Here is a 10,870-nt window from a genome sequence, read left to right on the forward strand (position 1 = left end):
GGATGCTTTTCTGTTTCCATAGAGATTTTAGGATTATTTGTTTCAGTTCTGTGAAAAAGTTTGTTGGTATTTTCATAGGGATTACAAGGAAGGTATAGATTACTATAGGTAGCATAAACATTTTAACAATATTTGCCCTTCCGATCCATGGTATGAAACGTTTTTCCTTTTTTTTTTTTAAATTTATTTATTGTTTTTTAAATTTATTTTTAATTTATTTTCGGTATAACAGTATTCATTATTTTTGCACCACATCCAGTGCTCCATGCAATCCATGCCCTCTATAATACCCACCACCTGGTAACTCAACTTCCCAACCCCCGCCCCTTCAAAACACTCAGATTGTTTTTCAGAGTCCATAGTCTCTCATGGTTCACCTCCCCTTCCAATTTCCCCCAACTCCCTTCTCCTCTCTAACTCCCCATGTCCTCCATGCTATTTGATATGCTCCACAAATAAGTGAAACCATATGATAATTGACTCTCTCTGGTGACTTATTTCACTCAGCATAATCTCTTCCAGTCTGTTCATATTGCTACAAAAATTGAGTATTCATCCTTTCTGATGGAGGCATAATACTCCATAGTGTATATGGACCACATCTTCCTTATCCATTCATCCGTTGAAGGGCATCTTGGTTCTTTCCACAGTTTGGCGACCGTGGCCATTGCTACTATGAACATTGGGGTACATATGGCCCTTCTTTTCACTACATCTGTATCTTTGGGGTAAATACCCAGAAATGCAATTGCAGGGTCATAGGGAAGCTCTCTTTTTAATTTCTTGAGGAATCTCCACACTGTTCTCCAAAGAGGCTGCACCAACTTGCATTCCCATCAACAGTATAAGAGGGTTCCCCTTTCTCCACATCCTCTCCAACACACATTGTTTCCTGTCTTGCTACTTATTTGTGGAGCATAACAAATAACATGGAGGACATGGGGAGATGGAGAGGAGAAGGGAGTTTAGGGAAATTGGAAGGGGAGGAGAACCATGAGAGACTATGGACACTGAAAAACAACCTGAGGGTTTTGAAGGGGTGGGAGGGTGGGAGGTTGGGGAAACCAGGTGGTAGATATCGGGGAGGACATGTATTGCATGGAGCACTGGGTGTGGTACAAAAACAATGAATACTGTTACACTGAAAAGAAATTTTAAAAAAAAGTTGAACATAAAAAAAAATTGTCGCATTTGATGAAGAGCAATTATTTTATATGAAGCTTCATATTAAACAATCTAATAAGACAATTTTTAAATTAACTGCAATTGAAAGAACAGAGATATAATGTAATAAACAGGTGTTTTGAAGTGTATGCAAATTATGGAGCTACTGTCAGTTTCATATTTTATATCTATATATTGCAAAAAATGTCAGAAGGAACATTAAGATATTGTATATATTTGTATCTAACATTAAATCAGATTTACAGCAAAAATTAAAAAAAAAAGAAAGAAAGGAAAAAAAAAAGAAATGGGCAGAAGACATGAAGAGACATTTCTCCAAAGAAAATATCCAAATGGCCAACAGATCCATTAAAAAAATGCTCAACACTTCTTGGCACCAGGCAAATACTAATCAAAACCACAATGAGATACCACCTCACACCAGTCAGAATGGCTAAAATTAACAAGTCAGGAAATGATAGATATTGGTGAGGATGTGGAGAAAGGGGAACCCTCTTACACTTTGGGTGGAAATGTAAGCTGATGCAGACTCTCTGGAAACCAGTATGGAGGTTCCTCAAAAAGTTGAAAATGGAGCTACCCTATGAACCAGAAATTGCACTACTAAGTATTTACCTCAAAGATACAAATGTAATGATATGAATGGGCACATGCAACCCAATGCTTACAGAAGCAAGGTCCACAATAGCCAAACTATGGAAAGAGCCCAGATGTCCTCAACAGATGAATGCATAAAGAAGAAATGGTATATATACACAATGGGATACTCCTCTGCCATCAAAAAAAAAAAAAAAGAAAGAAAGAAAAAAGAAAAAGAAATCTTGCCATTTGCAACAATGTGAACACAACTAGAGAGTATTATATAAGTGAAATAAATCAGAGAAAGATAATTATCAGATAATATCACTATGTGGAATTTAAGAAACAAAAAAGATGATCATAGGGGAAGAGAGGAACACATAAAACAAGATGAAATCAGAGGGGGAGACGAACCATAAGAGACTCTTAATCATAGGAAACTGAGGGTTGCTGGAGGGAAGGGAGATGGAGAGATGGGGTAACTGAGTGATGGACATTGAGAAGGGTGTGTGATGTAATGAGCACTGGGTACTATAAAAGATTGATGAATAACTGACCTCTACCTCTCAAAATAATAATATATTATATGTTAATTAATTGAATTTATACAAAAATGTTTTAAAAAAGAATGTGTAGTGGTATTTTGTCTTTTACATGATATTGATGCCAAAAAAATATAATTAGTGATTCACAATAATGTTCAACAATTCTATAGTTTAAAATATCTGTGATGTATAACGTCTCTGATCTCAAATTTGTAAAAATACTATCAAAACCACATAATTACTATTCAACATACAGATTCTTTAATTTCTCTGTGACTTATTCTGCATCTCATGTAACTTGACCCTTGGGGAAAAAGCTAATGTCATGAAACTCCTAACATCTATAGACAGCCAATAATAGAATAAATGTTAGTTATTAATACCCAGTCCTGTAATTGGTTTCATTCTTAACAGTAACAACTATTTATAACCTTGTGTCTCAATTAATAAAGATGAATCTAGAAGGGAGTGAATGTCTCTGTGTTTCTCAATCCCTTGAAGCTGCTGAGGGTGAAAACCAGAACCTGTGCAGGTAGGTGAAAACCCCATCTTTAATTCTCCAGCATCAGGTTCCATAATTAACTCCTTTTTTACATTCCCCACAGTTTACTTCTTTCCTAGTCACCCTTTTCCTTTGTTAACTCACTTTATTTGAATAATTTTCATTCACACTGTTTCATATCCTTCTAGTCTTATTCTAAGAGTTAAAATTGCATGACAGATGAACATAACATATTCTTCAGAGCTCTAGTATCTTTTTGAAAATAGTATATGAAGTATATTGTGTCTCTCATCTCCCTTTTCTCTGAATATTAGGATCATAAAAATAAGATGCAATGTCTATGCCTTTGCTCTTCTATTCCTACTGAAATAACATGAAAAAAGCTTGCTAACTTTCTGTCTGCCAGATTTACTCAATCACTGTTAAAACTTTGGTCTGTTTCCTGAAAATCATCAAAATTATCACAATGTATAACACTTATTTAGCACTTTGTGTATGTCCAAGCACTATCTGATCTTTTCTTGTTTCAACTCATTTAGTCCTCAAAACAATTACAGGAAATAGAGACTGTTAGTATCTGTCTTTAACAGATGCAGAAACAGACGTATCTGGCAGCTGAGTAAATCATATGGAATACACAGCAGGTAAATGGGGGACCTGGGGATGCATTTTGGTCCCCATGTCTGTGCCCTTAAACACTGTTTTACTATGTATTGAAATGGTTTCTATATAAATGTTTCCATCTTCTCAATTTATTTTGACACATTTGTTTTCAAATTTTAAAAAAATGAATATTACCTCTAAAAATACAGCAAATCATGTTGGGGGTAAAGAAACAAGCATAAGATTAGTTAAAATCCCACCACCTGTATGACAACAGATGGTAGTTACACTTGTGGTGAACATAACAGCATATAAAGATACTGAATCAAACCTGAAACTAATGTAACATTGTGTGTCAGCTATATTCAAATTAAAAAAGTCTTAACCACACCACCTATAGATATTTGGGACAAATTCTAAAACTCTATTCATTTAAATGTCATTTGCACTCCCCTCCACCAGTAAAAATATTTTTTTACTGTAGTTTTCTGGACTTAACTGATACCTTTCCATGCTCATTAATGTAGACCTAATGGCTTTTTAAAAATAGAATATATCCACATAATCGGTCTTTTATCATTAAACATTTCATATTATAAGAAATGTTAAAGTAAAGTAACATATGTTTTTTGTATTTATCTATTTTCTTTCAATTAATTTCAAGTCATAGCATTACTGAATTACAGTTAAAATATTTTTTACTTTTATGACTCATCTGCCTTCTGGAATGACTGTACTACTTCACATTTCCCTTCACCTGAGAACTGGAAGCACTGCTTCTCCAATTCTACAACATCAATAGGCTTATTCAGTCTGTTGAGGAGAAAATACAAAAATGGAATCTGCTTTCTGAATTTGAGGTAAATGCTACAATCTCAAGTTTTAGAAAGTGAATCATAACTCAATGTATTAAACTTTACAACTTGATTTTTACATGTAAGGCTTCTAATAATCTACAATATACTTTGCTGTAAGATATATAGTAAGATACTTAAAAGTTTGTTTCCAGTGTTGAGCTACATGTTTAATAACCATTGAATACTCTGAATTTAGATATATTCTAAATTCTAAAGTCCTCCATTATCCTATTTAATTGTTTCGCCCTCTTTATCATATACTAAGTTCCCTAACTTGTATCATATTCATAACTACAGTTTGTCCTATTTACCTGTCAATTTCAGTCAAATCAATCATTATTTAATTAGCATGGGTTTATGATATATCCCAATATCTTTTATAGAAAGTATTCTCTTTTCTCCCCTTGGTACGCGCTTGATTTCTTTTTCAAAATATCCCTGAGCTTTGAAATGGACATTTAGTTATCTTTGTTAAGCTCCAAAACATTTCTGTTGGGCTTTTAATGGACACTGCAGTTATTGCTCAAGATAGTTCATTAAGAATGGATTTTTTTTTAGTTGTAAAAACATTTTCTATTTGCATGGATTCATTTCCTATTTTAATCTGCATTTCAAATGTTGCAGGAAAGTTTGTTTTTTCAATAGAGTGCATATATTACACATTTGTTTTACTTAAAATGAGAGCTTTTCAATCAAATTTTAATGTCATTTACTATTTATTATTTATTATATTTATTAAAATAATCTTGCTAGATTTATTTTTCATTTAATTGTAAGTTTTTGACATGGAAAATTGTTTGAGTTGGGAATGATTATAGTTTCAATACTATTCTTTCAAGAATATTATTTGATTTAATATTTCTGCTATAGTAAATCATTGAAACATAGTGCTGCAGGCTTCTTTCTTTATGTTCTCGGTTTTAAACTTCTTATTTTTTAATTTAATTTTTTTCAATGTTCCAAGATTCATTGTTTATACACCATCTATAACCAGACATTGACTATTGGTTTAAACATTTATTAAAATCATCTCTTATTTTATTTTATTTTTTCAGTGTTCTAAGATTGTTTATACACCACACCCAGTGCTCCATACAATATATGCCCTCCTTAATAACCATCACCAAGCTCCCCTAACCCCCACCCCTATCCTCTCCAAAACCCTCAGTATGTTTCTCAGAGTCCACAGTCTCTCATGGTTCATCTCCCCCTCCAATTTCCCCCAATTCACTTTTCCTTTCCTTTTCCTAATATCCTCCATGGTATTCCTTATGGTCCAAAAGTGAAACCATATGATAATTGACACTCTCTGCTTGACTTATTTCACTCAACATAATCTCCTCCAGTCCCATCCATGTTGATAGAAAAGTTGGGTATTCATCCTTTTTGATGGAGCTATAATATCCCATTGTATATATGGACCATATCTTCTTTATCTATTCATCTTTTGAAGGGCATCTTAGCTCTTTCCACAGTTTGGCAATTGTGGCCATTGCTGCTATGAATGTTAGGGTACATATGGCTCTTCTTTTCACTACATCTGTATCTTTGGGGTAAATACCCAGTAGTGCAATTACAGGGTCATAAGGTAGCCCTATTTTTAATTTCTTAAGGTATCTCCACACTGTTTTCCAAAGTGGCTGCACCAACTTGCATTTCCACCAACAGAGAATCCTCTCCAACACTTGTTTATTGTCTTGGTGATTTTGGCCATTCTAAATGGTGTAAGGTGGTATCTCAATGTGGTTTTGATTTGAATCTCCCTGATGGCTAATGCTGATGAGCATTTTTTGATGTGTCTGTTAGCCATAAAATCATATTAAAATATTTCTTAATCCTATTTTACTAAGAGTTTTTTTTTTTTCTTTTAAATCACGGATCAATTTTGAAATTTATCCAGTGACTATTTAGTACTTTCATTTCTTAAAGTTTTTATGGAAATATCCTCTCAAGTCAAATATTGCTCATCTCTTCTCATGGCCTTATGTGATATGCTGTGGGATCAAAACTTTTCTCTTGACAGACCCACCAAAGGCTTCAAGTAGGAAAGCCATGTGGTGTTATTTGATCTTTAGATAGACAGATATGGAAATAGACTGTACAATGGACTGGACATGATGAATAATGGAATGGGGAGATAATTTAGGAGCCTCTTCAACAATTAGTATGGGAAAATATGTAGACCAGAAGTAAAAGACAAAATGACAATAAAAATGAGGAAGGAACTGAAATGAAAAATAGTTGAAAGTAAAAATTGTGCAACTGAAGCTGGAAGTACTAGGACAGAGTATGACCCAGATATCTACACTGGGCACTGGGGAGAATGGTAATGACATTTATTAAAGCATTGCTGTCAATTAAAATATCACAAATTCAGTTTGACATTAACTTCAAGATGGAGGTGGAACTTCCATCTGAGTATGCCACATACTGATTCGGATATATTACTCTGGAGTAAGAGATAAAGCTACAGATTCAGAATTCAACATGTAGGTACTAGTTACAATGAATAACCTGATACTGAATAAAACTTTTATCCTATGGGCAATGAGAATCCATACAAGGGTTTTAAAAAGACACAGGTGGAAAATCCTTACAAGTGTTTTTAAAAAGATACATATGTAATGTAAGATTTGCATTTTTTTTTTTAAATCCTTTCTGTCATCAGGCCAAGGTAAACAGGCATATAAGACTTTGCTGAGTATGGTTAGAAGAGGCATTTCCAGCATGATTAAAAAAAAAGCAATTACTTATAGATTATGAGTTACACCATAAATTAAGGTTGAGCAGAGAAAAATGATTACTGTGTTAGTGAAAGGTATAGAGAAGTCAGAAAGGCAGAAGGAGAGTTAGGAAAGGGCTATCATAAAAATGGTCTTATTGCATTCAACCAATTAACAGAAAACCTGGCTTATAGTTGATCAAAGAAGTTCTAGTTTATTTTTCTCACATTAGAAGAACAAATCTGAAGGGACACTATGGCAGATTTTAAATGATTCAACATGGTTTTTGTTTCTGGGTTCTCTCTAAATTTTTATTGTATTATTTGTATTATATGGGCTTTACAACTTTGTTGCTGTAACTTTAAGATATCATTGGAATTAAAAAAAAAAAAAAGACCATGAAAAGAGCCTTCTCTACATGGAATTTTGTCTTTTCTTTTGGAAGGAAAGCTCTCCAGACAACATTGGTTTACATCACATTGAACATTTCTTGGTCACATATCCTACCTTAGATGAAATCATGGTCAGGGAAAATGGAATTATAAGAAATGGTTTAGAAAAATCACATATCATGCTTTCAACTTAGGATAGATCTACTGTCTTCTCAAATCTAGAGATTTCAGCCAATCACTTAAACAAATGCTATTTCTATTGGCAAGAAGGAGAAGAGGATTGGCCTTATGAAAGCCAAGGAGCCAAGGACAGAGGGAGTTACAGAACTAAGGACATGAAAAACAGTATCAAATCCTGCAGAGATATCAAGGAAAATGATAATTAAAAACTGATTATTGTATGATGTATTTGGAAGCCAGAGTCTCTTTCTAAGAAAAAGGAATTTTGGAAACTGATTGTTTTGGCTTACTGGCAACCAAAAAATGAGGGCTGCCAGTGAGAAGTTAGGGAGAGAAAGAAAATTGGGAGAGACAAGATTCAGAGATTTGATTTTTTTAGAAATAACTTAACTATGTAGGGGAACCTGGGTGGCTTAGTTGGTTAAGTGTCCTAAGATTGAGACTCACATTGGGCTCCCTGCTCAGCAGGGAATCAACTTGCCCCCTCATTTTGCCCCTCCCCCACACTCATGCATCTCTCTCTCTGTCTCAAATAAATAAATAAAATCTTTTTGATCAATCAACTAAAACAAATAAATGAAATCTTTTTTAAAAAATATTTTATTTATTTATTTGACAGAAATCATAAGTAGGCAGAGAGGCAGGCACAGAGAGAGGGGGAGGCAGGATTCCCGCCGAGCAGAGAGTCCGATGCAGGGCTCGATCCCAGGACCCTGGGATCATGACCTGAGCCGAAGGCAGAGGCTTTAACCCACTGAGCCACCCAGGCACCCCAATAAGTCAAATTTTTTAAAAAAGAACTTAACTTTATGAAAAGGTAAAAGGAAGCAAAAAGTAAAAGAAAGTTTAACCGATGGATCCTTAGGAAAGATCCAGCATATACTGGAAGGTGCCAGGCTTGAAAAGCACAATGGCATGGTTATAAACATGGATTACGGTGTCCTGGAGCTCTGGATAAAAGTTGCAGCACTAATACTTGATCCCTTTAAGACTCAGTTTCTTCATTTGCAAAATGAATGTCAAAAAAGCATTTCTTATGGAATTTCTTATGGAATTCTGTGGGTTTAAGTGAGATAATGTGGTTCATACAAAGTTTTGCATAAATGCTATTTATTAATTTTATAATTGTTTAATTAACACTTTTATATTCAAGTATTCAGCCTTTGTATCCAACAATTTAATTGAGTATAGAGGCAGGTACCATGATAATAGTTATGAATCAAAATTATGAATAACCACATCTCAGCATGTGACTTTCATGGTAAATTAAACAAAATTAAAAAAATAAAACACACATACAAGGTGAAACAAGGTGAAAGTCACTAAACTATTTTGGCCTAAAGATCTCTATGTGACCACTGAAATAAATCCAGCTAAGGAGAATTAGCAAATACGTGTGAGACTATTACTGTGAAATTGACAGTAATAGCTGAGATTATTCAGGTGAGAGAACACCTAGGTAAGTGATCAGGGGTATGTCTAAAAATCCTTGAGAGGCAAAATAAAAATATCTGAAAATGGAATAGAAGGGAAGCAACACTATTTATCTTTATCTAAAATATTAATAATTTTCTTCTGTTTTTATGTAATCATTCTCTTAACCACCACAACATTTCTATATCCTTATTTTTTTTCCTTATCCTATTTAATTATTTCTAGTTCAGGATATGTACCCCAAAGAAAAACTAGCAAGAAATAGGAAATTTATATTTATACAACTGATTGTGTCTTTTTAATCATTTTCTATCCTCAGGTGATTTGAAAATCAGCTCTCCCGCCCAAGTCAATGGATAGACTAAATAATTCTGTGGTTTCTGAGTTTGTGTTGCTGGGACTCTCTAGTTCTTGGGAAACTAAAGTTTTTCTCATGTTGATTTTTTCCTTGATTTATTTAGGGATCATCCTGGGAAATCTCTTCATTTTCTTTTTGGTAATTTTTGATTCTCACCTACATTCTCCTATGTACTTCCTGCTGGCCAACCTCTCTTTCATTGACGTGGGGGTTGCCTCTACCACAGTCCCAAAGATGATTAGGGACCTTTTAAGTGAATACAAGATTATTTCTTTCCAAAGCTGCATGACACAGATATGTTTTATCCACATCATGGGAGGAGTGGAGATGGTGCTACTCATAGCCATGGCATTTGACAGGTACACAGCAATCTGTAAGCCTCTTCACTACCTGAACATCATGAATCCTAAAATATGTGTTTCATTTGTAATTGCTGGCTGGGTAACTGGGGTGATCCATGCTATGTCTCAGTTTGCTTTCATTATAAACTTGCCCTTTTGTGGTCCTAATGAAGTAGACAGCTTTTACTGTGACTTTCCCAGAATCATAAAACTTGCATGCACAGATGGAGACAGGTTTGAGTTTATTATTGCTGCCAACAGTGGCTTCATGAGCATGGGCACCTTCTTCTTGCTAATTCTTTCCTACATCTTCATTTTGGTCACTGTCTGGAAACGTTCTTCAGGAGACTTATCCAAAGCATTTGTCACTCTGTCAGCTCACATCACTGTGGTGGTTCTTTTTTTCACTCCATGCATGTTTCTCTATGTCTGGCCTTTCCCCACATCATCAATTGACAAATACCTGTTCATTGCTGATTTTGCTATCACTCCCATTTTAAATCCCATCATATATACATTAAGAAATAAAGACATAAAGGTAGCCATAAAAAGACTGAGCAAACAGGGACATTATGTCAGACTTTGCTAACTGGCTCTATCTTTGGAGATCTAAATATATATATAGCCATCGGCCCTTTGGACTTCTCTACTCTGGCATCTGACATTTAAAATAGAACTGGTTGTATTATCTACCTCACTGAACAAAATTTTACTACTACTTCTGTAGAGCATTCCTTCATTACCTTGGCTACCATGGGATATGTGAATCTACCATGTAAGGGTATTATTATCTTTTTTCAGCAGACAGCAGTAATACCTACTAAATAATATTTTATAATTGAAATTGTGATCACTTTGACAATAAGTAAGCATATACGAAAATCTCTTCTGCTTCCCATAAGTACAACCCAACTTGGGAAATGTCAGGACCTATCACATTGAATGGTTATATATGTAGGAGTAGTAGCTCTACTTAGTTACTTAGGTTGGTTTCCCTCAGCTGGTCCAAGACAACACTGTATTGATTTAGTTTGTTTGGAAACTCATTTTTGGATGCATCAGTAAGGGAACTGGGAAATGGTCTTGTGAAAGGAAAGAGGCTCATGTTGATAACATAATTGGAGTGCAAGCAACTGTAGTCCTCCGGGAGACTGTATAGATTCTGTGATTT

At 34.5% G+C, this 10,870-nt stretch overlaps 1 protein-coding gene across 1 annotated transcript; it reads left to right on the forward strand.

The window, feature by feature from the left end:
* Nucleotides 1–9,352: 9,352 nt before the first annotated feature.
* On the forward strand, nucleotides 9,353–10,288 carry LOC116590120 (olfactory receptor 4F21-like). Its single transcript, XM_032341775.1, has one exon. It carries the CDS (start codon nucleotides 9,353–9,355, stop codon nucleotides 10,286–10,288), a length of 936 nt encoding a protein of 311 aa, XP_032197666.1.
* The last annotated feature ends 582 nt before the right edge of the window (nucleotides 10,289–10,870 follow it).

Source organism: Mustela erminea, chromosome 5, assembly GCF_009829155.1.
Source record: "Mustela erminea isolate mMusErm1 chromosome 5, mMusErm1.Pri, whole genome shotgun sequence".
NCBI lineage: Eukaryota > Metazoa > Chordata > Mammalia > Carnivora > Mustelidae > Mustela > Mustela erminea.

Excerpts from the sequence above, each read along its gene's own strand:
- LOC116590120 (XM_032341775.1), top strand. The coding sequence starts at position 9,353 with ATGGATAGACTAAATAATTCTGTGGTTTCTGAGTTTGTGTTGCTGGGA.